Source organism: Pelodiscus sinensis, chromosome 2 (genome assembly GCF_052426305.1).
Source record: "Pelodiscus sinensis isolate ZL-2025 chromosome 2, ASM5242630v1, whole genome shotgun sequence".
NCBI lineage: Eukaryota > Metazoa > Chordata > Testudines > Trionychidae > Pelodiscus > Pelodiscus sinensis.
The window spans coordinates 149,316,492-149,344,285 of NC_143053.1; the positions used below are offsets into that span (position 1 = coordinate 149,316,492).

The window sequence follows — 27,794 nt, forward strand, 5'->3', positions numbered from 1 at the left end:
TCATTTCTCTGTCCATGCTTTATGCTAAAAAAGATCTCCATTGTAGGTTACAGAGGCTTTGTCTACATTTAACAGTTTAAAGCACTGCCACAGCGATGCTTTAAACTGAAAGCGTGGCGACACAAGCACAGGGAGTGCTCCAGCACTCTATGTAAACCACTTCTACAGGGGAGTAGGGAATAGAGATGTAATAGTGTAATCGATTAACCAATAAGCAAAAACTTATAGGTTAATGCTAAGCAGTCTGGCTACTAGCCCAGCTCAGTCTTGGCTCATGCCAGGTACAGGACCTACACCCGCTGCGGCTCTGCATTTAAAGTGTATTAGGAGCTGGGCGGGTGGGCAGGCTGGCTCAATTCCGACTCACGCCAGGCAGCCAGTCCATGAGGGGAGCTGTTTAACTGGCTCCTCGGGAGTGGGGTCAGAACTCACTGGTTGCCAGGCCCCTCCCCTCCCTTAGGGACTATAGAATAGTTAAGTAACCAATAAGAATTCATGAGGTTAATCAACTGTTCAATTAACCGATATTTAACATCCCTAGTAGGGGAGTTGCTAACAGTGCTGTAACTTGCTGCATTTGGGGAAGAGGAGGCGGTTTTCACATCTGAGCCAGAAAGTTACAGTATTGTAAAGTGCCATTGTAAACTTGATCAAAGGCTCCTGCCTATGGTGAATTGAGATTCTAGTTTTTAATATAGCTTAGTATAGAAGGTTTTTATTTTTTTTCTGGTATCCAAACAACTGACATTTTTCAAACCATTCTGGCATTTTAAATTCTCAAAAGGGTACCATTTTAACCGCAGAGGATGGAACATTCCCAGGCAGTGCTCCACCACGCGAACTAACACACACACCAAAGATATGAAGAAATAGTGGAGATTTACCTTTAAGAAATATCAAAGGCTATACATCAAAGAAGAGAGGTAAAGCACTAGTCTATAGTAAGATACATGATCACATGTGAAAATCTGGAAAGGAAGTGAGGGTGAAGTGCATGTGCTGGTTGTACCTATTTGTTTGGGAAAAGGAGTCCTGTCCTAAAGATTGAAGAAGAAAACCCTCTAAAAAGGGATGACTCCCAAATCTGTACCTGTAACAGTGTGGTTCATTATTTTTTGAATACAATAAAAAAATTGGATAGAATGAAAAGAGACTCTGAGCATGAAAGCAAATCTGGGAATCACTGCTTACTGTACCCTGGGGTATCTGAGTCTCCCCTTCCATCCCTCCCCCTTATGTGGGCCAGGTTGGGGGGCTTGCCTTTTTGGAGTGCCTGAGCACTTCACCCTAAATCCTCTTGTTATCCAGGATCTAGGGAAGCCCTGACCCTCTGGTTGGAGAGCTTAGAAAAGGCATAGTTGGAGCTTGCACCAAGAACATGCTTCTGAGACCAGTGGGAGGATCAGAATTGAGAACAGGTATAATTCACACTTCAAAAAATCTCCACCATTGAAGAGAAGGGACATTAATAGCAATAAACACTGACTTAGAGCCATTGTTTCAGGCTGTATTTATCTCCAAGTATTCTTTCAGCTGACAGAGCACCAAGGAAGAAAAAAACAAACAGCATTTCATGGGCAGAAATCTGAGAAGAAACTCTAAACATTTGGGAAACATCTGCCTCTGTCACATTGTGTGTGTGTATTTAAGAATATTCAGAGGGTACAGAAACTTTTAAAACAGAAAAATAATTATATATGTGAATTCTTATTCAAAGAGGAATGATTACGGATACTAGAATATGCAGTACTTAGTGGTGAGGGGTATCGGTTCAGGGCAACTGCATGAGTACTCCTCCCTCTGTGGTCCCTTAAGGGCACCCAGTCTAGTTCCTAGCTCCTCAGCTATCATTTTTCCTGGGCAGAGACTTGAGTGTTTCTTCCTCCTGATAAGCTTTTTTTTTCCCCCCAGGGCTTCCTGGCCTATACTGTGCTTATACCACATCAAGTCAGACTGTCTAAATAAGCCAGTGTCTGACATGTTGCATTATCTTCAAAAGCAATGAATAGCAGTACTTTATGAGGGTATGTCTACACTACAGTGTTATTTCAAAATAGCTTATTTCGAAATGCATCTAATAGCATTTTGCTATTTCGAAATAGAGCATCCACACTGAGTGGACTCTGAATCACATTTAAGGCTGGCCAGAACCAGTTCCGGCAGGGCACCAGGTCAGGACTTACTGTGTAGAGCTGCTGCCTGAGGCTATCTGAGGTCTGTGCTTAAAGGGAACCCCTCCCCCCCCCCCCCCCCCCCCCCGGATAGCCAGTTCTCAGGTTTCCCTGCTTGCTTGTATACCTCAATGAGGGACAGCAAAGCATTTTGTCTCTGTGTGTTCTGGTTGCCCTCACTCGGGACACCACAGCACTCTGCATCATGGAGCCAGAGCTGCCCCTGGGCACTCTGGTGCTTCTCTTGGACACGTTGCTGCAAGCCTGGCTGCACTTTCTGCAGGCTGTCATCCGGGAGGTCCATCGGGGGGCTGTTGTATCCAGGAGGCCCTGCAGGAGAGCTTCCACCTTGAGGAACACTAAGAGCCTCCCTGGTCTGCCCCACTGGGGGCTTGTGCCTCATTCCTCCCTCACGTCCTTCCACTTACCCCTCCCTAGCCTCCCTTCCTGATGTCAAATAAAATACATGTATTTTCATGAACACAAACTCTCTTTATTTAATAAAACTGGGGGGGGGGGCGGAATGAAACTCTGGCGAGACTGGGAAAAGGAGGCGGGAGAGGGGAGAAGAGAGGGTGGAAGAGGGGAGGGGGAAACCTGAGGGGAGGGAGCTAGAAGGGGGAAACAAGGGGAAGAAGGGAGAGGGGAAGCTCCGGGCTCAGGTGGGGGTCTCAGGAGAGAAGACCAATGTGGAGGAGAGACCTGAAAATCCCGTCTTATGATGGGCTAATTGGCTAGTTTTGAAATAGTTTGGCTGTGTAGACATACCCTGAGAGATAAGTTACCACACAGTCTTCCTAAGCAAGTACATATATTTAAAGATGAAAGCATTACAAAGAAAATATGTTAAAAATAATGAATGAACCTACACCCTATTAATAATCTTATTAGAGATTTTTTCTCTTCCCTCCACAATTCCAGGAAGGGCTCTGGTAGAAGTCAGTCCTTCAAACACCAGGTGGGAAATATGCATCGAACTTCTAGGGAAGTTACATAGAACCCTGGACAGCAATAATACATAACCTTTGTTTTTAATAAAGTGAACTCCAGAAATGCTTAGATATGTGCTTTATTTTTTCAAGACTACTACAGGAAATTGCCATATCTGTGACAAACGGTTTGAATCTGCAGTGGGGGATAAATGTATTATGCAGATTGGGGTAAATGGAATATGTGGTAGGGGAAGGAAGGGGGGTTGTGGGACTCTGGTGATGAGATATGAATAAGTATTGGGAGAAAGAAGAGGGGTTGTTGAACTGAGGGGAATCGCACAGGAAGATGAATTCAGCCCTGAATTCTCCCCTTCTCTGTGTGTATTTTGGGATATGGGAGACTGCATATCTTGGAGTTTTGAGTCCCTCTCCCTACCCTGTGAGCTAGGATTTGGAGTTAAGGGAATGAAGGCAATACAAATATAAACATTTGAAATTTAGAAAATGAAGAGTTAAGATGCACCACCTCAATTTCCTATCTGTAAAATGAGGAGGATGATATAAAGTTTTTTGAGGTCCACCAAGGAAAAGCATTATATAAAAGCTACATCAGTTGACTATCACCTAATCACGTAACATTTTGACTGTAAACCTAGATGAATGCTACCGCTGTCCAAACGACCACTAACTCCTACCAATAAACATTTCTCTTGATGGTTAAAAAAACTAGGACATTAAATGGCATAAAAAATGTATTAACTCATAGTTATGTTGAGTTCAGCAAAACTCAAACTTCTTAAAACTAGGAAAGACAGACTTAAGGGACAGAGAGGTAGCTGAGTTAGTCTGTAACAGGAAAAATTAAAATAACAAATAGATTAGTAGAACCTTAAAGACTAACAAAATATGTAGATGGTATCATGAGCTTTCATGAGCACAACCCACATCTTCAGATGACAGATGTGCTGTAATCTGAAGAAGTGGGCTGTGCCCACCAAAGTTCATAATACCATCTACGTTTTTTTAGTCTTTAAGGTGCTACTAGACCCGTGGTCACCAATCCATCGATCACGATCGACAGGTTGATTAGGAGGGCTCGACTAGTCCATCGCGAAGCGTTCGGGGCCCTCCCAAGAAGCCCCACACCAAGAAGCCCCGCTACCCATCTCCAATGACAATGAAGGTAGTGCCAGCTTCCCGCGGGGTGGATGGAAGTCTGGCAGCTGCATGCCACTTCTGGGATTTCTCAAAGTTAGCTACCTGCTCCCCTCCTCCAAGTCTGTGGCGTGCTAGGGACTTGCTGCACGGGGGGAGGAAGTAGGAGTCCCGGGAGAAAAAGCGCGCTGGGGCTTCTGTCCTCTGGGACGGGGGAGAGGAGTTAGGAGTCCCCAGAGGAGGCGCGCACCGGAGCTTCCCTCCTCTGTGGGGGGATGAGGGAGGCGTTCTGGGGGGAGGCATGCAACGGGGCTTCCTTTCTCCGTGGGAGGTGGGGTCGGCCCTGAGGGGGCGTGGGCGTGGGCTTCCTTGCTCCGCAGGAGGGGGGAGTTGGGCCCGGAGGAGGCGTACGACAGGGCTTCCCTCCTCTTGGGGGGGGGGGAATCCTGGGAGGAGGCTGGTGCAGGGGACTTTTTTCCCCCTCTGGCACCCTGTTCTCTCTCCCCTGCCCCCAGCCACAGAACCCTGCCCCCCACTGGCACCCTGTTCCCTGCTGCAGAAACCTGTCCCCTGCCCTCCTGCCACCCTGTTCTCTCTCCCCTGCCCCTGCAGCACAGTTGGGGCCACATTAGTGAGGCTTGGGGGGGGGGGGGGAGTTGTGTTTTTTTTTTTTAATCATCTCACTCTGACCCACAGAAAAGTCAGCTGGGGCCATAAGTGACCCCTGACTCAAAACAGGTTCCCTACCCTTCTCATACATAAAGACAATGCAGAAACTTTTTGAGTTTGACATAGTATTTTATTTAAAAATGAAGCCTGGCCAACAAACTCACAATTGGGGCCAAGCCCCCATCTGGCCACAGCATCAGAACACTCCTGCACTCTCCCTTCCCTTAGATCTGAGTCTATCATACACTGGAACCCCCTGCCCTGAGCCCCTCACATACCCCAACCCAAATTCCTGAACCCTACATCCACAAGCCTGTGGCTTGCTTAGTACCCCAACCCTACATCTGACCCCAACACTGCTCGGCCTGGAGTCCCCTCCCCGAGCCAGCATCCCCTTCTCCACCTCCTGCTGCATCCAGGGGTGTGTCTAGACTACAAGGTTTTGTTGACAAAAGTGGACTTTTGTCGACAAAACTAAACCTGCGTCTATACTACTGCTGAGTTCTGTCGACATAACGTCAACAGAACTCAGCAGTTTTGTCGACGCTGGTAAACCTCATTTTACGAGGCATAACGCCTTCTGTCGACAGAGTTCTGTCGATAGAAAGCATTATTGCATCTAAATTGTCCTTTGCGTCTACGCTGCCATGTCGACAAAGCAGCTTGCTTTGTCGACAGAACTGAATGTAGTGTAGATGCTCTTTGTCGACAGAAGCTTTGTCGACAGTATCTGTCGACAAAACTTCTGTCAACAAAAGCCTGTAGTCTAGATGTACCCCAGATTTCCTCCCAGAGCTTGCACCTCTCACTCCTTCCCACACCCAAATCCCTCATTTCCACCCAGAGCCTACATATCCTGTCTCAACCCAGCAAGAGTACGGGCTGCAGGAGTTTTTCAGGATTCTGGAGATATCCCAGAAAAACTCTTCTGCATCCAGGGATGCGTTTGTTCTTCCTCTTTTTTTAGTGGAAGAGCAGACATGCTCTTTTGGTCACCCCTATATTCCTTTTTCCATGAGGACTAAGGGGGCTTCCAAAAGAAGGGGGTTTTCTGACATTTGTCCACTCTAGACAGGCCAAATGTTGGAAAAACCTCTTCCTACAGAAGAATTGGGGAGGGGGGGAAGCAGCAGTATAAGGGTTGTGGATGGAGAGGAGGAGAATAGAGAGGGCGGGGCTTCAAGGAAAGGGTGGGGCGGGTAGATCTTGGCTTGTTCTGTCATTTAAAAAAATGATCTTGGTTGTAAAAAGGTTGGAGACCACTGTACTAGACTATTTGTTATTTTTTCAGACTTAAGGTAAACAGCCACATAACTTTAATTCTCTGCCCGCTTTGGATGATATCCCAGCATGCCCATAACACACACATTCCCACTCTGCCTTTTTCAGTGTAATGGACGGGTGCTGCCGAAAATAGTCCTACATTCAAATGCAGTCTGCTCCCCCCCAACAAAATAGCACATCTGTAGAATTTAACAGCCTTTTCATATCTTTTTATATCCTTTCACACTTGCACATGGGGTAACATGTTTACTTATACTTCCTCCAGCCCATCATTAAGTTCACAGGCTGTTCTCCTATCTCACCTCAGTACGGACAGTACCCATGGAAGCAGATACAAGTGTTGTGCTGCCAATGTAGTGTACACAATTATGTATTGAATCGTTGCAGACTGGAACCTCTTGTCTTTGATAATACACATTAGGGGTGGGGATGCTCAAGCCCAGATCTCTTCATAGCACAATTGTAGCTCTTTCAAGCTGCTTCAGCTTATTCCTCCCCCATTCAGTACAACTAGACTTTATAGAGTGAAGGCTGCTGGAGTACCTGTGGATAATTCCCAGTGGCTGTTGCCAGCCCCAGACAAAAGAGTTACTGTATTTCCTGGTTTTCAGAAGTTTGAATTTTGTGGAACTTGTCATTGTGGAAGGATTCTGAAGAGTTAAAGGTGGGGAGGGAGGTTGGCATTTAATAGTAAATAAGGCTATGCCTAGACTACTAAGGGAAGTCGGAAAAAGATACGCAAATTGGAAACTGTGTCTACACGGCACCAAATTTCGAAAAAACCTGCTCTTTTGACACATCCCTTCTTCCTTGTAAAACAAGGTTTACAGGGATGCTGAAAGCACGCGTATGCTTTTTTGAATTTTTTTCCGAAAAAGCAGATGCATTCCTTGGACATGGCATTGCTTTTTTGGGATACCAGAAGTATCCCGGAAAAGCGCTGCAGTCTAGACATAGCCTAAGTGCTGAGACTGAAGTACACAAGTTAATACCATCTCCATCTGATGCCCACTGGGCTATGTACTTTCTTAGAACGTTGTATGAAGATTTATGGAAACATGAAATTTTGGCATGTCCCGGGCTAGTGCATTCCTTGGCTCTAGCTATGAGGAAACTAGCCATTATATCATTTGTCCCTAGATCTTGTTTACATCTTACCAAACTTATTCTCCATGGGTTAGACTCAGTAACTTGACACGTTTTTAAACTTTACTTGTTTATTATTGCTTTATTATACACTGTTTTAATATTAATTCAATTTTCTTTTAAAAAGCCCTCCACGATGTTCACATGAAGGGTGCTAAATAAGTGTAAGTGATTGACTGAATCTAGTTTTAGAATTATGCCAGATTTTGGTCATTACAATTTTGTATGGTCATCAACATATGCAAGAAATTGCATTTCTTGAATATAAATATCATAGCTACTCTCCATTTCTCTCTTCTGCAGTGCTTTTCATTTACTCTTGTTTAAGATGGGGAAAGCAGGACTGTTTGTCTAATAACCCGTCTTTGTTAGTGTTTGTGCATGTGTGTAAGGATTAATAAACAGTAAATTTCCATAAATATAGCATTATTTTTCTGTTAATTTCTTTATTAGCGGACATAGCTCAAAGATACAGGATAAGCAAATATCCAACCCTAAAACTGTTCCGGAATGGGATGATGATGAAGAGAGAGTATAGGGGACAGAGGTCGGTGACAGCAATAGCAGATTATATCAGACAACAGAAAAGCAATCCTATACGTGAAGTTAATGATTTGGAGGAAATTAAGTCCCTTGACGTAAGTCTCTTGACTGATATTCTATGAAGTATGTGGATTTTAGAGTCTTGTATTTTGAGACAAGTGAACCATGTAGTGTTTAATTTAGAATATGTATATGTTTATATTTTTACCATTTAAAATAATTATTTAATCAGCTTTCATATTTGCAGTGAAAAACAGATAATTATTTCTAGTATTTCAAATTTTTTAAATGAACTTTTACTTTTTGTAATTGCATGGATTTTGTTAAAATTTGATCTAAACACATTGGAATTTTTTTCATGTGTGTACCATCTTGAAAACAGGACAAGAAGCATTTTATATTCCTTCACTGGAAGAGTATTTTGTAACATTTCTAGTCTAAATTTTTAAAACTTATATTTTTGTATGGTCATACAAATGAGGTATGGTAATTTCTTTTATGTTGCCCATATTTCTGTGGGATAAATGAAAAGTATTTCTGGGTTCAACATGTTTTTTGGGGAATAGCAGCAGCCTTTGGTGACTGAAATAAAAAAGTCATAAGTGCACACTTTGTTTTACAGCGCAGTAAAAGAAATATCATTGGATATTTTGAGCTAAAGGACACCAGCAACTATAGAACTTTTGAAAGAGTAGCAAATATTTTGCACGATGATTGTGTCTTCATTTCTGCATTTGGGTAAGTTTTTTACATGTATCCACTATATGACTGATATTGAAGTCTTTACTCTAATAAACTGCAGTGAATCCTGTTTAATTGAATTTTTGGTACAGAAGTAAAAGATGGTTGAATAAAGCAAATCCTTGTACCTAAAGCAACCTAGGAGACTAAACAAAAACAAATGTAGTCAGATAGTTCTCAGTATCTTTTTATAGTGAAATCTAGGAGTTTTTTGGCATTATGCCTCTCTTTTGCTGTTTCTGCACTAGTCAGCTTGGTATTTTTCTCTATGCATAAAGTAATAGGGAGTCTGTTAGCAGCATCAGAAATTTAAATTTTAAAAATGTTGATGTGTAGAATGTTTAGTAGCTATCTGAATATTTTTACAACTTTTACATTCATTTAACCAATACTTTGTAACACTCTTATCAATACTCTGGTTTTTTTTAATTCCATTGCTCTCCGTAACTGCTGTTTGAGAATAAGAGAATGAATTAGCTAGTTACATCTCTGCTATAAAAAAAAACCAAAACCAAAGTTGACTAAAATCTTTTCACCTGTGAATTCCATCATTAGTTGCAGAATTCTGAAATCCCAGGCTTTTGAGAACATCAGACATAAAATTCTCCAGTGGCCTTGAAAAACTCTTTAAACGTCTTAATACTCTTGCTTGTAGCTACAAATGAAAATATTCAAGGTGTGGTTCAAAATCTTTCTTATACTCATATTGTTGATTTTTTTTTCTATGAAATAGTTAACACATGTCCCTCCCAGCTCAGTACAAAATGAAAGACAATTTAAGTTCACAATTTCAAGACTTTCTATAATATTTTTTAGTATGTTGTAGCATGTGGAGTCCGCATTCAGAATTGTGGTGCTCATTGTCTTGGGACTGTGCAGACATTTTACATGAACGTTTCTCAATATTTTTGGGGGGTGCTAACAACACTATTTGGATTTTTTTTTTAAATCATAACACCTCTCCCTCCCCCCCCTCCCCCAACTAGGAAAACAAATTGCAACCCTCTATCTGCAGCTCCTCTCAGACCATGGAGCATTTGCCTGCTGCTGCCCTCAGAGCTCCTAGCTGGGACTTTCTGCCCTGGCAACCCCATCAAAATGGAGTCACAATACACTTTGTCATCATGACCCACATTTAGAGAACTACTGTTTTATATGACATGTTCCTATTCTGAAGAGCTTAGTATGAAAATCAAACCATCTTTATGGCTTCCCCACCTTAAAAAACACATCAAATTGTGTTTGGCAGTGTTACATTCTGTGATCTAGAGTCCCAATGCTAGACATCCCTCTGCTTATTCATGTGTTAAACTACTGCTATATTTTGCATCAGATGTGGTTGCATATTTTTAAATGAATGAAAATTCTGCTGTACAGAAGTTTCCGAAAATGCCCAGGAAAGAGTCTGGATGTTGATGAATCACCATAACATCTATTCCTTCAGTCCAAATGCATCTTTTGTTTTTTAAGGATGGAGTTCTCTTTGAGGTGCTACCTTTGACTAAAATCCCACGTTGTTCCTGACAGTAATAGTCAGTCCTGAATAAATGTAGGCCTTGTCTACATTACATAATTTTGTCAACAAAACAGTGGAGGCATACACACTACTGGTTAGGGGAGATCAGGAGGAAGGAGGGGCAGCCAGCGGGAGTGGGGCTGGCTGGGGGAGCTCAGGAGGAGGAGGAGAGAACTGGCCGCCGGAAGTGGGGCTGGCCAGGGAAGATCGGGAGGAGGAACTGGCTGGTGGGAGGTATAGCTGGCGGCGCAGTCGGGGGTTGGGTACACCGGGGCTGGCCGAGGGAGATTGGGACAGGAGAGGAGAACTGGCCACTGGAAGCAGGGCTGCCAGTGGGTGACATGGGGCTTGCTGGGGAAGGTCGGGAGAAGAAGTGGGGGTAAACCAACCAGCTGACCAGGAGGGGACGAAGGGGGAGGAGCGTATCAGCCGGTGGGGAGTGGGACTGACCCGGGCAGTGCAGCTCCCAGGCCGGTCTTGCCCCCCGCATGGTCCAGGCGAAGCGCAAGTCAGTCCGGCTGCGGCTCCACCACGCGCTTGATCAGTGTGCAGGAGCCCAGACTGGGCTGCCCCTCCTCCTCACACGCAACCAGAGCTCCCAGCGCTGATCGCGCCCCGCCTACCTGCCACTCTCCCCACCAGGCTTCTAGGCGCCCAGTCAGAAAACCAGAAAATACTGGACATTGCACATGTCCAGTATTTTCTAGATTTTTTTTTACTGGACAGAGCCCCAAAAAATGGACTGTCCAGTAGAAAACCGGACCCCTGGCAATCCTAAGACATTAGGGTATGCCTGGTCACACCCTGTACTCACGCCAGTGATGACTGCTCTGGTCAGCAATTTTAACTCCCTGCACTGAAGGTACATAAGCATGTTCTCCTCTCTTGTTTATAGGCCTGAAAAATTTTGAAACTTCTTTCCTCTTTGCTCAGCATGGACAGTTCACACAGCATTTTCCCAGCCAGCTTTCTGCAGTAGAAATGATTCTGTAGGCAGTACATCAGAGCTCTTGGATATGCTAGGTCTGTGGAGAGAGGAAGCTATGCAGTTGCAGCTTTGCTCCAGCTATAAGAACTATGATATCTATGAGATGGTTGATAGCTAGTGAGATGTAGGACTGAAAAGGACATGCAGCAGTGCTGTGCTAACATCAAGGAGTTCAGGCAGGTGTACCGGGAGGCCAGCCATTGCTCTAGTGCAGTGTTTCTCAACCAGTGGTACGCATACCCTTAGGGGTACATGAGAGAAGTCTGGGCGGTACGTCAACACAAGTGAAATTTGGTAAAAAATGTCCAGGATTTTGCCCTGCACAGTGGATCGGGGAAAGGGCAGCAGCACATGCCTGTCAAATTGAACATTCAGAGCTGAGCACCTGGACGTTAACAGCCGCTCTGTGCATGCGCCTGGCAGGAGAACCATGTGGCTGCAGCGACAGCTCCAGTGAGATCCAGGGCAGTTCCAAGTTGGGGGGCGGGTTTGGGCAGGGGGAAAAAAAAATCACTTCCACGGCCGACTCTCCTAGTTCATTTCCTCTGCGGCAGCCTCCCCAGGGTGCTTCAGTGAGGAGGGCAGCAGAACCTGGAGACATGCCTTACCTCCACCGCCACCAGCAGCTCAGTAAAATGCATCCCCATCACCCCTTCCTCATGGTGCTGCAGAGAGGAGCCAAAAGGTGGGGAAGTGGCACAATAAGCTTTGCTCGAAAGGACCCCCCCCGCATCTGTGGCATAGCAAGAGGGGCGGGGGGACAGTTGCCCCCTGGTACTACTCTAGGGAGGCACCGGGCTGGGGTGGGAGTGCGCAGCCCCACACGGTGAGCCCGGCACTGGAGGGCCACTTACTTGCTCCCTGCAGACAAGCTGCCAAGGCAGGGCCGAGCAGCAGGAGCGGGCACTTCAAAGATAGGGTACCCATATGTCTGGTGCCTGGTTCTGGGGAAGGGGAGAGTCATTGGGCTAAAGCAGGGTGTGGGGGCTGAGGGTGCCTGGCTCTGGGGGTACTTATAATATTTTTTTTGAAAAAAAGGTACTTTATAAAAAACACATTGAGAAACACTGCTCTAGTGCAGTGATGAAGATATGCTGCTTCTGGAAGGAGCTGCTTGCCCTTCTCAGTGGCAGCCACACCTCCACTGCCAAGAACACCAGGACTACTTGAAGGGGATTAGAGGCAGCAACGAGTGGAGTCAACCCAGGATGAAATGGTCCAAGAGGAAGTGGAGTTGGAGGAGGATGTGGAGGGGTCTGGCCAGTCCCTGCATTCTGGCATGCCTGAAGAAGGGGATGCAAGCTCTGGTAAGCATGCATTTTGCTTTGATACTGCATGATGAGAAAAAATTGAGCTCTTGTCTACTTTGTGTCTGAGGAGACAAAAGGGACAGTAATTAACAACTGAACAGTGGGGGTTGGTGGAAAAGCTTAAGGTTCCCCAAGATATCCTGTGAATCCTCCACAGAAATCTCTACAAAACTTTCCTGTAGGTATTCTGCAACCCCATGTTGAAGGTTCCTTGGCAGAGTTGCCTTGCTTCTCCCACTACTGTACGGAACATTGCTGTGCCAATTGGCAATTATTTCTAGAGGGGATAGAGTGATGCACGTGCAGCATACAGGCCTGGTCTGAAGCCACACACAAGCAGGAGAAATGCACCTTTGTATCCTTGGTTAACTCCAAGAATGAGCTGTCAGGTTCAGTTTTCCCCACCTGTGGGAAAAGGTGCCACTATACAGAATGCTCTCCCTAGGTATGTGTAGTGTACTTCTTCACAAGCCACCCAGACCCTGTGTCCCTTCTTGCCCATCCTCTTTCACATACCTCTTGCCTCCTGGCTGAACTCATCATTTTTTGGACTTTTCTCAAGCTATGTGCTCACAAAAGGGCAGCAAGAAATAGGTGTAGATAACTTTTGTGATTCGTGGTCATAAATGAGCTCACATTACTGTCTCTGTTCATTGTTTCTTCTGACTTTTGCAGATGTGCCCTTGAGCATTCACCCCTCCACACCAGTGGAACGTCTCCATCAGATACGGCAGCAAACCAGGATGAACACATAGCAGATGTTTCTTGAAGTGCTTCAGTCACCAGATGCAGCACATAGTGTTACAAGACCTTTGAGGGAGTCAATTAATGAAAGACTTAGGCTGGATAGCCTGGAAAGGACACGGCAGGAGCAGCTGGTAAAGCTACCAGAGAGCCAGACAGAGATATTCAAGTCTCTCATTACACCTCAGTTTGAGCATATCCGTGCATAACTTTGCCTGCAGCCAATACAGCCCTCCATTCCATGCCCTCTCCAAATTTCCCCACCATGTTCCTCACATGTTCAGTCCCTTGCAGTATCCTGTGCACTCCATCCTTAGGAACTGGTTTCACAGTGAAAGCTGGAGTTACATGCAGCTGTGAAAGCCATTATCAAGATACTGTTCCTCATAACCATATCTTGTTGGACAAAGTTTTTTTTTGTGTTTCCTCCTGTTATTAAACATTTATCTTTGAAATGAAAGTATTCTTTGTGTTCTACGTGTGGTAGTTGGTGCTAACATTCGAGCATAGTGGCTATAGGCATGACTTTTCCATACAATTAATGCTCATGAAGCAAGCCCTACAGGAGTCATTCAAGGCAGCAAATAAAACTTTATTCACATAAAGACACATTTTATGGGACTCATTGTCAAAATGCTCCTTCAAACCTTCTCTATTTCGAATAGCTACTTATTGTGCTCCTCTAATTGCTCTGGTATCTGGCTGCTCAGAATTAGCAGCCAGCTGATCTATTTTTTGCACTGCACCCCCCCCCCCCCCCCCCCCGCCAGCCTTATAAATATTATGCAGAGTACAGCAGGCTGCAGTAACTATCAAAATATTTTCCTCTGAGGTGGTGCTGACTTTTTGGCAGATTAGACATTTCCCATTTGAATCTTCTGATCTGAAAATAAAGTCCCAGTGTGCAGCTTTCTATATAGTCCAGTGTCCCTAAAGAATTGCACATCATGTATCTTCCCTTACTTCCCTACACTAATGTTAGTGAAATGGCTCTGGTAATCCACTGGTGCCTGCAAGACTATAGAGAAATAGTCCTTTCAGTTAATGTGCTCTGTCACAAGATGGTCTGAGGCCAAAATTGGGATATGTGTTTTATCTATTGCCCCTCTGCAGTTAGGGAATCCCATTGCCTGAAAACTATCAGGTGTTTCCTGCTCTTTACTAAGAGTTACAGTGTTTTGTAGAAGGAGGTGATTAATGGCCTTATGCACCTCCATCACCACTGCCCCCAGAGTGCTTTCCAACTCCAAACTACTTTGTGATTGTAGGATACCAATCTGGCATTGCTGCCTTGCACACAACAATGATCATTCACTTCCACAGTGAGGGCAGCTTTCATTATAGTATCCTCACTCTGCAGTGCTGGTCTGGTTTCCACGCACAGTTCCAGGAAGGTGCATTCATACATGTGAAAGTTTTGCAGCTATTGCTCATAATCCCATACGTGTATCACAATGCAATCCCACCACTCAGAGCTTATTTCCTGAGCCAAGGACCAATAATCTATCGTCTACAGTTGCTCAGTGATTGCCAGCAGCAATCTTGAATTATTTCTTTCTAGGGATGTTAGATATTGTGTATTTGAGTAGTCATGTAACCACAGGAAATCTTAGCAGTTACATGACTATTCAATAGTTCCCGGAGGCAGGGCCAGCAGCCAGTGCACTCCTGGCCCCACTCCAGGGGTTCTCCCTGACACCCCATGCTGCTGCCTCTCTTTCAGAGGCAGCAGCGTGGGAAGGGGAGCAGCACCACAGCGCTGGTGCTGGGGGGGGGGGGGAGAATAGGTTTTTAAGGTGGCTCCCCCCAGCACTGGCTCCTGCCTGCCCCCATCTCTGTCGCTGTAGGAGGCAGTGCAGGGGAGGTGGCAGGCAGGTCCGTGAGAGCTGATATACGCATGGAGCTGACTTGCAAGCCAGCTCCCCATGCATATTGGCTCCAGCCTGTCCCTGTCACGCTCTGCACTGCTGTGTCTCTATCAGAGGCATTAGCACGGCCGGGGGTGGGGCAGTTGGATCTGGTGCTTGTAGGAAGCCTGCTTAAAGCTAGCTCCCAACAGGCACCAGCTCCCACTCCTCTCTCTTCCCACTGCTGCCTCTGATACAGAGGCAGCAAGAAGGGGAGGAATGCATGTAGTGGACAAGATTAACCAATAAGCTGAGGTTCATTGGTTAATCATGCAGTCGACTACACGTTGACATACCTGCTTCTTTCCATGTCACACAGCAGGGCAGGCACCACCAGTTCATTTTCTGATTCACACTTCCTGAAATACTGCATGACCACCAGCCACATTTTGTTCATAACACTCATCACTAAACTGGTCCAGTGGTTCAGGATGCATGCTTTCAAGCAAAGATGGCAGGCACACAGTTAACAAGAACTGTTGAAAAATGGTGTGAAATGGAGTCAAAGCCCATGGAATGATGGGATGGAAAGAACTGCATCATGGAATGGGGAGCTTGCCCCATCATGCACTTACGATCTGTTCCCAGAGCTTTCAGTAGCAGAGGGTGGGAGCTGCACAGTAGGATAGCTACCCATGATGCAAGACACTCTCATTGCAAAAGCACCAACTGTGTGCTTTGCTGACACAAGGAACGTTGTGTGGATGTACACAGCTGATGTAATTAAAGCAACTTATGGTTGTCAACGTAACAAGTCAACTCCTTTCTGAAGAGTAGACACAGTCTAAAGTTGGTTAACAAATCCATCACGTGACTCTTAACTCACACTGTACCCTTTGTTAATAAGATCTGTAGGTGTGGGCAGTGCTCAAGTATCAACTCAGTTTCATGTGGCATTGGTTTGTAAAGGGCTTTTCTTTTCAGTGAAAAAGAACATAAGTTAAACATCTTGTGATGAATTCCACTGTTGCAGAAGGCCCTAAATTAACCAACAAAAGAGTGAAGTATGCTGATTTTTATTCCTGTTTTACAGTAGTATTGGCATCTAAAATTAGCAGTTTTTTCTATCAAAACTTCTAAGCCCAACAAAATATCAGTAAAATAGAAGATATTAAATGTTTAGGGTGAGATATTTAACTTTCACAGGCACAATGGCAGTTACATGTCTTAAGAGAGATGAAATATATAGCTGTCATTTATGCCTTTAGAAAATGTTCTCTTCCTTTAATATAGACATACTAGTAGTATGTGGCATATAGCTTTTGACTTTGGCTATCTATAATCAGCAACAAAAAAAATTACTTATTCACTGATGTGCTCAGTTACATGGCAGAGTAGTCTCCAGTTAAAGAATAACACAAAGGGTATGGTTACGCCAGAGGTGGGCAATAATTTTTTGCCAGGGGCCACTTTTAAAGTGCTGCGCACTGCTACAGGGTGGGGACAGAGTGGAGGAAACTTTGTGTTTCCCCTGCTTCCAGGCCCTGATTGGGTTTGGGACGGGGAAGTGCGCGAAGCTGCCTCCAGCCCTGTCAGGAGCGCCTGGCACTTCCAAGCGCCATGTACTCCTGGCAGGATGGAGGAAACTTTTTGTGTTCCCCCCACCTCCAGGCCCTAATTGGCCTGGGGCGGAGGAGCAGCAGGGCCTCCACAGGCCGGATCCAGCCCGCAGAGGCCCTTTTGCCCACCCCTGGGTTACACAGTCATTTGGGGTGCATTTGTTGTAGCACTGTAGATGTAGCCAATCTAGCTTTATCCTATAATAGTGAAGCCACAGCAGCATGAGTTAATTTAATATTGGTAAAGTGCACTAGAATCTTCAGGTAGAAAGCACTATAGAAGTTGACATTTATATTTTAGTTAATGTGTTAACAGCAGTATTTCAACTATAAAAGTAATTCAGTGGGGAAGAGAAATAACATAGGGGCATGGCTATTTTTTTAATGGCAGATGTAATAAAATACTACTATGGGTTCTGCTTTTGCAGTGTTTAATGTGCTTGGCACACAACTATTTAAAATAACTAGGCCTCTTGCAATTTGTCTGCTTCATGTTGCAGGATCAGGGCCTTAGTTAGTATAATGTCTTTCACACAAACTGAATTCCAGAATGTTTTTGAGTTAAATAACGAGGATTGGCAGAGAAATTAAGTACTAAAATAGGTTAGAAGAATATTTCTTCCACTTGAAGAAGCTCAGTACACAGCTCTTAAATACAGGCAGTCCCCGAGTTACGCGGATCCGACTTACGAACGGGGCCCTTCCTCTCCCTGGTCTCCAGCAGACCAGGGAGAGGAAGCAAAGCGGCGGAACATGCGGGCAGCGGACAGGGCTGTCCGCTGCCCACGCGCTCCGCGGCTTGGCTCTGCTTTGCGCCCCCCCCCCCCGTCCCCCTGGTCTGCAGACCAGGGGGACGGGGGGGGGGGACAAAGCAGAGCCAAGCCGCGGAGCAGACAGCCCAGATGCATCCGGGGGGGCAAAGCAGACAGCCCAGCGCGTTCCGGGGGGGGCAGAGCAAAGCAGAGCCAAGCCGCGGAGCGCGCGCTCAGCTGACAGCCCAGACGTGTCTGGGCTGTCCACTGCCCGCGTGCTCCGCGGCTTGGCTCTGCTTTGCCCCCCGTCCCCCTGGTCTGCAGACCAGGGGGACGGGGAGCAAAGCAGAGCAAAGCCATGGAGCCCGAGGGCAGCAGGACAGCCACGGCACGTCTGGGCTGTCCCGCTGCCCCCGTGCTCCGCGGCTTTGCTCCGGACACCTGTGGTACAGCAGCTGGGGCGCTGCCAGTTGGTCCCATAGCGCCGCTCTGGGCGCTACTGGACCAACCGGACAGCACCCCAGCTGCTCTGCCCCAGGCGTCCTGATTCAGCCACTGCTGGTCAGTTTCAGCAGCGGCTGAATCAGGATGCCTGGGGCAGAGCAGCTTGGGTGCTGCTGGGTTGGTCCAGTAGCGCCGAGGAGCGGCGGCGCTACTGGACCAACCCAGCAGCACCCCAGCTGCTCTGCCCCAGGCGTCCCCAAGTCAGCCGCTGCTGAAACTGACCAGTGGCTGACTACAGGAAGCCCCTACCCCGGGCTTCCTGGAATCAGCCGCTGATCAGTTTCAGCAGCAGCTGACTTGGGGATGCCTGGGGTTCTTAAGTTGAATCTGTATGTAAGTCAGAACTGGCATCCAGATTCAGCCGCTGTTGAAACTGATCAGTTTCAGCAGCGGCTGAATCTGGACGCCAGTTCCGACTTACATACAGATTCAACTTAAGAACAAACCTACAGTCCCTATCTTGTACGTAACCCGGGGACTGCCTGTATGCACAAGAGAAACCAATAAAACAAGCAAGTAAACAAAATCAATACTATATAAGTGGTCCTCATGTTTTCCTAATTTATTTTCTACTGAGTTAGAGCATAACAAAAGAGGTGTATTTCTATTAAAAGGGTATAACTATGAAAGTAGAGCAGATCAAGGGTGAGAATAATCAAGTGTATCTCTTTTGGCAAGGCAGCATATTTCAGGCATTCTGTGTTGAATGCATCTAAATCAGTGAACTAGCATCTGAGGCAGTAAAATCATTCAGCTGCTCTGACTACAAATTTCATTTTTGTTGTGAGGACCTGAAGGATTAAACTATTATTAAGAATCTTCTTTCTTTATAGTGTCTTTACATTCTTCCACAATCTCTCAAATGTTCCTTCCGAAGCCAGTAGAAGTATAAAAAAATGCTATTAAGGATTCCTCTGTCCCCACCACTTCAGGAACAGTAGTCATGAGTATGATCTGAAATTCTTACTGAAAATATTTATTTAGATATTGAAAGAGAAGTAGTCTAGAGAACTGGTGATACATTGGATATTCCGTGTTCTCTGCTTCTTGCTATTCTAATATTAGATCTTGATGGTATGTATGGTTAAGTATCCCAAATTTTGCTGAAAACTGCCTCTGAAGATGCTCCAGATCAGTCTTCTCTGTTTGCTCTGAAGGGCTGCAAAACCTGTGCATAAATATCACCAAGTTTTCAAGGCTTCTCTCTCCTTTTCTCTTTTGGAGAGACCAAGGTTCTGCATATTTGATTTGAAGAGAATAAATCGAACCATGCTATTCTTCTCTTTTGAAGAATCCAAGAAGTAACTAATATTTGGTCTGAACTAGGAAAGTTTTATTCTATATGCTAAAATGTATTCTGTCTGCTAGATTTCTAAAAGCTGCAGGCTCCCCCAGCTGATAGCCAGGCTCTGAGCAATGCTTTATAAGGTAAATTCAGCTGTAGCCAATTGTTCAACACCCTTTAATTATAGCAACAGTGATCTACATGCTTTTAGAATACCAGTGTTTGAACTTCTTGATTTATTTGAAATAATGTCAAAGGGACCATCTTTTAGTGGACCTCACATGATTAAACCGCTTAGTTTTCAGGTATTTCAAAACAGTCAATCCCGGTCCCAAAAAATCTTGTCATCTCTCTTTATAAACTTGTAATAAACTTGCAATATGCATATCTGTGTGATATTCACTGTGCTGAACTAAGTAACAGTGGTTACATATACATGTGGAAAGAGACAGAAGAGGACCTTGATAAAAGAAATTGGCCTCACAAAAGATAGTTTAGATAGCTTTCCTGTTGGCAAGTTTTGACTGTTTTGCCTACCTTATTCACTTTTTTAACCTTTTGACAGGAGGTTCTTCATGGTACTAAAGCAGGGGTCAGCAATTATTTTTAATGGGAGGCCATGCCAAGATTTTGGCAAGTGGTCAAGGGCCACATTTCTACTGAGCTTGGGGGGGTCTGGGACAGAGGTTGGGTACAGAAGGGAGCTTGGGGTATAAGACTGGGGTACAGGAGGAGCTGTGGAGTCTGAGAGGGAGTTTGGGTGAAGGAGAGGGTTGTGATCTGGAGCAGAGACTTGGGTTGCAGAGCAGGAGGGAGTATGGGCGGAGGAGAAGATTCTAGCCTGAGGGAGGGGCTCTAGAAGGGGGTGCAGGGTCTGGGGGTCCAGGCAGTTGTGACCTGGTGGAAAGGGATACAGGGAGTTTTGGTGGTGGCCTGGGGCAGGGAGTTGGGATGGAGAGGGGGTGGGGTGCCAGAGGCAGACTCTGGTTGGGAAGCGCTTATCTAGGCAGCTCCCAGTTGGAAGCCTTGCAGGAACCTGAAGGCTACTGTTGCAAGCTGCTCTACATGGCTCTGCTCTGGGCAGGATGAAGGAGTGGGGGAGGGGAGGAGACCAGGGAGGGAGGGAGGAGGCTTCATTGGCTGCCAGTAAAATATCTCAGCTGCTATTAGTTGGAAACTGGCCATTGGGAGCTGAGAGATTTTGATGAGGGGCAGGACAGAGCACAAAACCTCCTTCCCAGCTTCCAGAATACAAGAGCCACATTTAAAGTAGTTGCTGCCACGCAATGCTTAATGCGCCTAAGCCTAAGCCGTGGGCCAGATCTGGTGGCATGGCTTGGGCTGGATCTGGCCTGCTGGCAGCCTCTTGCCCACCCCTGTACTAGAACTTAGGAATGCCTGACCCTATATGGCTTGGCTTTAAGTACTGCCCCTCTTGCGAAGTGGCAGTGCACATTAGTGATATCTTTTTGTCATGGAGGGTCAGATCCTTGACACATGTTCTATCTGAAAATCCTTTTCAAAATAGACTTCAAAAGCAAGAAACACACCTTAATCTCTTTAATTAGACTGATCCATACACCCTGTTTCTCATCTGGGCATGATAGACTTCCCCTTCTTTCCCTGAACTAGCTCTACTCAGTTCAGAAGTGTACCTGTGAGCTCCACAGCCCCAGGCCTGGGACCAGGAGCAGAGCCACAGGAATGGGTGTCCAGCCAGACCCAAGCCAGGAGCAGAGTGAGGTGGCACTCATTCTCTGCCCCTGTGGAGGCTGACCGGAGCCCCCCACTGTGCCACCTCCCCCAAAATGTTCTTCCATGCATACTCTAGGGAGTTGTGCCCCACAGTTTTATGGATCTCTGTCCTACGTGAGAAGTTATTATCGGCATAGTTATATCACTCAAGGATGTGAAAAATAGACACCATTGACTTAGCTATGCTGACAAAAACCCCAATATAGGCCCAGAATGTCAATGGAAGAGAGAGCCTGTAAACATAGCTAACTATATTCAAGGGGGCAAATATTCCTACACCGACAAACTGCTGTCAGTGTAGGCTGCCTGTATGCTACAGTAGTCTCCATAATGTTGATATACCCCAAATCTACTTGGTCTCTTGCTCATCATGCAGCATCACAAGCTAACCCTGTGTTGTGTGCAAGGTTAGTTGAAATAGGTGTACATGTCAACCAGACACTACATACTTTGGACTTTACAGATCCCTCACTAGGTTTTCACATTATATAATTTGTGGAAGACCCCAGAGTCAGTTGTGCAAAAGGGAGTATCTTTAACTCTGTCTCAGCACCTCCTAACCAAGATCCTAATACAGATATATTCCTTTTGGAATGGGCATCACCACTAGACCATCACTGGACACAAAATCTATGGACCCATGAATAGACTTGATGTCACATAAATATATTTAAGTTCACTGTGGTTCACTGATCCTATGTTGCTTTCCTAAGACTGATCAAATTATGACCAACACCACAACTACATTATATAAAACAAAACGGAGGAGCCCAGTTAGCCCCTTTATAAATAGAAGGGGTTGGATTATGGAACACGTACATTTGAAAGCATCTTCTATAACATTTCATCTCTCTTGTCTGTGCAGTGCTCTATAGCATACCATGTGTGAATAGATCTTGTTTGTGAGAGAGGATGATCAAGGATTTTGTTATACCTCACATTTTCCTGGACTGTGTCATCTGTGAATAGATGGGTTTGAAACAGATAAAAACAAGAAAGCTATGTCTACATTGGCAAGATTTTGCGCAAATACTTTTAACGCAAGAGTTTTTGTGTTAAAGTATTTGCGCAAGAGAGCGTCTACACTGGCATGTGCTTTTGCTCAAGAGATGTGCTTTTGTGCAAAAGCATCCGTGCCAGCGTAGATGCTCTCTTGCACAAGAACAGTTGCGCAAGAGGGCTTTTTCCTGAGCGGGAGCAACATAATTCTTGCGCAAGAAGCACTGATTTCACACATTAGAACATCAGTGTTCTTGCGCAAGAACTCCCTGCCAGTGTGGACAGGTAGCATGTTTTTGCGCAAAAGCAATTGCTTTTGCGCAAAATCATGCCAATGTAGACACAGCCAAATTGTCTTGGTTTCTACTCCACAGGAGGTCTGTACCCAGGATCCCTGCCAGAGGCAATCTTCATTCCATCATCCCCAGGGCCTAATGGATGCTTACCCTCCAATCTCACAGATTCCTGAGGTCCTCAGAAATCTCAGGCCCTTGTCACCGTAGTCATGATCTCTCCAGCCTGGCAGTGTTGGTACTGGATCTAATAATCCTATCAGTTTGTCCACCAAAAACCTTACCTCTCCTATCAAAATTAATATAAAAAAACCCTGAAACATATTGCTTCTGAATCCAGCCTCCCTTACCTCACAGCCTGGCTATTGGCTGATTGAGAGACACAGAGAGAGCTGCTTCAGATGTCTAGGATATTATGATCCAAAGTAGAAAGAATTGTACCAGGGTAATCTATGCTGCTAAGTGGAAGAGGTTTCGTGTGAATATCCATTACAACCAGTTTACTCCTACATGCCTGCCATAGTGGACTATTTTCTCCATATCAAGTTTAGGAGTCTGTTAGAGTACTCCTGACAGTATTGTGTGCTTATCAATACACATTCAGATCCAATGGAAGCTACATTTTTCCCTCTCCCAAGTGTTGTTAAATTTCTAAAAAATCCTTATGCTCATTTTGCTACCGGTAAAGTAGTTCCTCCTCCATAGGAGCTTGATGTAGTTCTAGCAGTTTTAATGCCTCCCCTTTCTCTCCCCCCATATGACTCTCCTGGCAATCTGCTTCCTGTTGCGTTTATATATTAAAATATCCTTTTTGGTGGACAGTCATATCAGCAAGAAGTACTGGGGAAATACAAGCTCTCCCTATGCAATATTCATTAAGGGGAATATATCACTAAGATGACATTCCAAGTCCATGCTTCAGGTTGTCACCAGTTGCTGATTGAGACAAGTAATTTATCTGTTGCTGTTTTTTCCCTAAACTATGTGCAGTGAGAGCTTTGTTATCCAGCACTCTGTTAACTGGAAAATTTTAACCGGCATTATCCCCAGCTATAATACTGCTGCGTCTTCAGGTGCATGTGTCTGACTTCTGCCTGTCCAACTGGCTGTTGAGGGGCTTCTGATAGCTGGCACTGCTGGCTGATGTTATCAGTAGTCGCCTCCGTCCCCCTCGGCCTTCCTTGAGCTGAGGGGAGCTGGATTTGCTGGTGGGGGCATGGGCAGAGCAGTAAATTTTTGTTTTCCGGCACTGCAACCCACATTCCCCATGAGTTCTGGATAACAAAGCTTTTAGTGTATTAATGATGCTCTCAGGGTCTTATCCTTTCATTTGCAAAGGCCCAACTCAGAGTTTCTAAAAGGATATTAAATATCATTTCCTGTTCTAACCAATATATTACAACTTCCTTTGTCCAAACCCTGTTATAAAAAAAACAAACCTGAAGACTTCATTCCCCAAAATCAAATTAAATTAATCAATGTACATCTCTTGCACTGCAAAGCTCCCCACATATAATAAAACCTGTTCATCTTAATTCCACATCCTTTTCTACTTGCCTGCAGACAATTCTAGTTGATCTCTAGTTCCAACATATACCTTATTTGGAATATCTGTTTTTCAGTGTTGAAATATGGTAATGACAAGTACCTAAATATATATGAGATACAGTAGCACTTTCAGCCAAGTGGATTGTTGCTTTCATTATCCAAGCATCTAAACATAATTTATGGCTATCATCCGTATTAAAGCATGTTTCTTTATTGCTTTTATTTAGGCCTGTATCAAAACCAGAAAGATTTAGCGGGGACAACATAATTTATAAACCACCAGGGGTAAGTTTAACAACTTAGTTTGCTTGTTTTCATTTTGTATATTAAATGTGATCTTATGGAAGTTTAGATTATTTAATATGTTGCTGCTTCTCAGTTTGAAATTAAGATAGCTGAATATTTTATGTGGAAAAGGAAATACGAATGTGGGCAGTTGTGATTCTGATTTTGGGAGGCAAATCAATCTTAATCTAACAATTGAAAAAAATAAGCACACACTCCTAAGTTTATTATTTTGGATGTATAGCTTTCCTGAAATGAGAGGTTTGTTTTTTTTCACAGAAAAATGATACATCTGTCAGGTGTCCCACTCTGTTTCTTTTGTTCTGCGGAATTTTTTGTTGTCTGTTGCCAACTTCTCTGCCTGTATCTTATTTAGTACATTTTGTTTTTCTCAAAGCAGGTGATGTTTACCACACCTTCCCTCACTTTCTCTTGCACATGATATTAGATGACTTATCTACAGATGTCTGCTGTTTTCTGAGGAAAACATTCTCTTTAAGTTAATTATATAATCAGAGAAGTTACCAAGCAGTCATTCATGAAATATTATGAAACGTGTAGTTTTTATTTAAAAAAAGAACATAAAAGGAAACACTCTGTTTTTTTCCTTTTTAAATCTCAATGACTCCTTAACAATGATTCCTTATTTTATGCTAAGACAGCAGACAAGCATAGTGACAAATATAATGAGGTAACTTAAAAAAAATCAGATGGGTTTCCAAATGCTTTTTGATATATAAGAAGATTAGAAGGCCACATTTGAATATCTGTTTCGTTATCACTTTCTCAGCTTTCAGTAGTTTGCTTCCCTAACACCAATGACAAATAACTGCAAGTAGAAGTCATGCAGTCTTCATCAGAGTCAAATACCAAGAATACAGAAAGAAAGCCTGCCACAAATAGAACAGTATCTTTTTGGCAATTAAGTTTAATCAACTGTGAGATTCCAGTTTCTCTCTATCCTGTTAATGTTTTCGGTGTTTTTGTAAGCTCCTCCTTAAGAAACCTTACTCTATGTCCAGCTGATATCTTGTTGTCCTTCCTAGACCAAGTTATTATTTATCATCAACCCTACAAAATTCTAAAATAAATATTAATTTAGTCTAATCATCCCTTTTTGAAGCAAAATAATATAATTTTATTTTAACACTAATTTATAAAGTAGAGTAAGTTGTATAAATTACTCTATATACCTGTTAACTGTTCTTTAAAGCCACAATTTGGGGATTGCATATGTAATACATTTGTCTGAACACAACTCTTTATTGTAGTCCTGTCTCATAACCATACATGCACTCTACCACCACTTCCATGTCATGTATCTGGTCTCCCTTTGGGTAAAAAGTATTTACTTATTTTCAAATAAGAATAATCAAATTTTTTTTTAAACAGGAAAATGCTCCAGATATGGTATACTTAGGTTCTATGACCAATTTTGATTTGACTTATGCATGGACGCAAGATAAATGTGTGCCTCTTGTTCGTGAAATTACATTTGAGAATGGAGAGGTAAGGATTTCTTTTTTTCTTCTACCTTTCTGCTTTTTTCATTTAACCATCATCTATCTTTTAAAAATAAACTGTCTTTCTCTAGAACTCAGTTATCCCGTCAGTCTCTTTCCCTGCATTTATTACCTTTTGCATAAAATAGTTTAACTTTTGTTTCTCAGATCTTAATAAAGGGTGAATTGGAGACAGGTTAGTGGGTAATTAATACACTGAGATGATAGCTGAGGTGATGTCATTCATTTTTGAAGTATCAGAAGACCTGTGATATGGATAAAATTGTCTGAAATATAGGTGTAGGTATAGTGGTGTACCACTTAACTTTTCTGTGTGTTTGTTTACCCATCTTAAATAGGTACAAGACCTTTTCCATATAGGCTTTGAGACTTCAATTTGAAGACCTTTATACGTATACATATTATTCATGATTATTATGCTGTGAGCTTGAAAAGTATACCTGCTTGCCAGGGTGAAAAAATGCAGTGGGCATATGTCGGCACAAGTAATTTAAAGGAATAAAATTGTTATGCCCTGTAGTTAGTTATAAAACATTGTCAACAACTTCCTATTTGATAAATTATATAGAATATAACTTACTAGATTTGGCAGAAAAAAATTAACCAAATATATTTGTCAACCTCCACAAGCATTAATCTCATCCATATTTGCTAAATAGTCTTTGACAGGCTATAGAATTGGCTAAATGCCACAAAACTATTAAATTATTCTATAAATACCTATAAAATGTATTACTACTTGCTGAGCTTTTTGTCAACAGACACTGCTTGCTACGTCTGTCTTGCTTCTGTTTGACTTTCCTTTCTATTTTTCACCACGTTTCTTTCTTAATAAACCAAGATGTAACTTTTCCTAGATTGATCTTAGTATACATTTAATCTTCTCTTTGTTCCCTTTACAGTATTTTCTTTTTTCCTTGCTTTATTCTATGTTCTGCCTCCGGTTTTCTTTCCTTTCTTTATCCTACCCCAAAATTATAATTTACATGTAAATATGTAAACATACAAAAGAAAAGAAAATATATTGAACTTGCTCATTAGCTGTGCTCACACGGTACATTTAGACAACAGCACCTATTAAAAGCTGTGGTGCGGTTTGAACGTGTGTGTTATCCACATGATGATGTATAAACTGAAAACCCACCCTATATTTTGTGGGCTTTTTAACTTTCTCCACTACCTGTGCAATTTTGATTGTGCTCAAATTATTCTTTTAGCTTATATATACACAGGGAAAAAGACAGCAAAAAATATTTTTGTTAGACCATGCTACGTATAATCTTTTAGTCTGTATTGAGACTTTTCTGTAGAAACTTTGGATAAATACAATTTTTAATTCTTCGTTTGCGTTTTCAGCATGTAAAAGATGCCAGGTATTTAGCATTTTTAGAACTGCATGATGGATTTTTAGTGTACTTTTCCCACAGTGAAATCAGATTCTGAACCATAGAAACCAAGGCTCATCATTGTAAGTTTGTATCAAGTTTCTGTCCCAATTTTCCTAGTTGCTTTTGTAATTCTCTATTCCAGTTTACTTAGGCAGATACTTATAATCCCAAGTCATTCCAAATTGACATTTTGCTTAGCAACATTTGTTTAAAAACTTAGTGCTGTCAGTAGCCAAACAATTTCAAACATACCAGAATTCTGATACTTGTGCCTGCTTGCAATTTAATAGTAGTTAGACATTTAGTATACCGTGACTAATATTTTAGAGCAAAAGTATGAAGCGTTGTCATCAATGTTTTAAGCTATATTTCTTTAACTTGCCAGCATGTGCTATAAAATATGATGTAGCTAAGAAGATATTTCAATGTTAAAACATTAGACATTAATTTTAAATTGAACTCACTCTTGGTGAATTAATTTCTCTGGTTTGCTTTGTTTAAAGTGTTTCTAATGTAAGATGAGTACTGTTTGCATACTAGCTACGCAGTTGGGAATTCAGAGCAGGGTTATTCAGTGTGACATTAGACAACATACAGTGGTTGAACTCCAAAAAGTTTTTTCCATTTTGAAGCTCTCTGCCAGTCTGAAAGATTCTCTATTCTTAAAATGGAGAAATACCACTGGATCCAGTAATATTTCTCAAACGAGAAGAAACTGTGTCATCACAGGTTAAATTGAGAAAACAGTTAAATATGTAAACTGCTAATACTTAAAAGTCACAGGAAACCATGTGATG

The 27,794-nt window shown here is 43.5% G+C and overlaps 1 protein-coding gene across 1 annotated transcript in view; it reads left to right on the forward strand.

The window, feature by feature from the left end:
• Nucleotides 1-27,794, forward strand: part of ERP44 (endoplasmic reticulum protein 44) — a 113,995-nt gene that overhangs the window by 67,812 nt on the left and 18,389 nt on the right. The window contains exons 5-8 of the mRNA XM_075921597.2: nucleotides 7,811-7,995; nucleotides 8,523-8,638; nucleotides 24,029-24,086; nucleotides 25,479-25,595. Of these exons, the coding sequence (XP_075777712.2) occupies nucleotides 7,811-7,995; nucleotides 8,523-8,638; nucleotides 24,029-24,086; nucleotides 25,479-25,595 (476 nt within the window). The remainder of the gene's footprint in view (nucleotides 1-7,810; nucleotides 7,996-8,522; nucleotides 8,639-24,028; nucleotides 24,087-25,478; nucleotides 25,596-27,794) is intronic.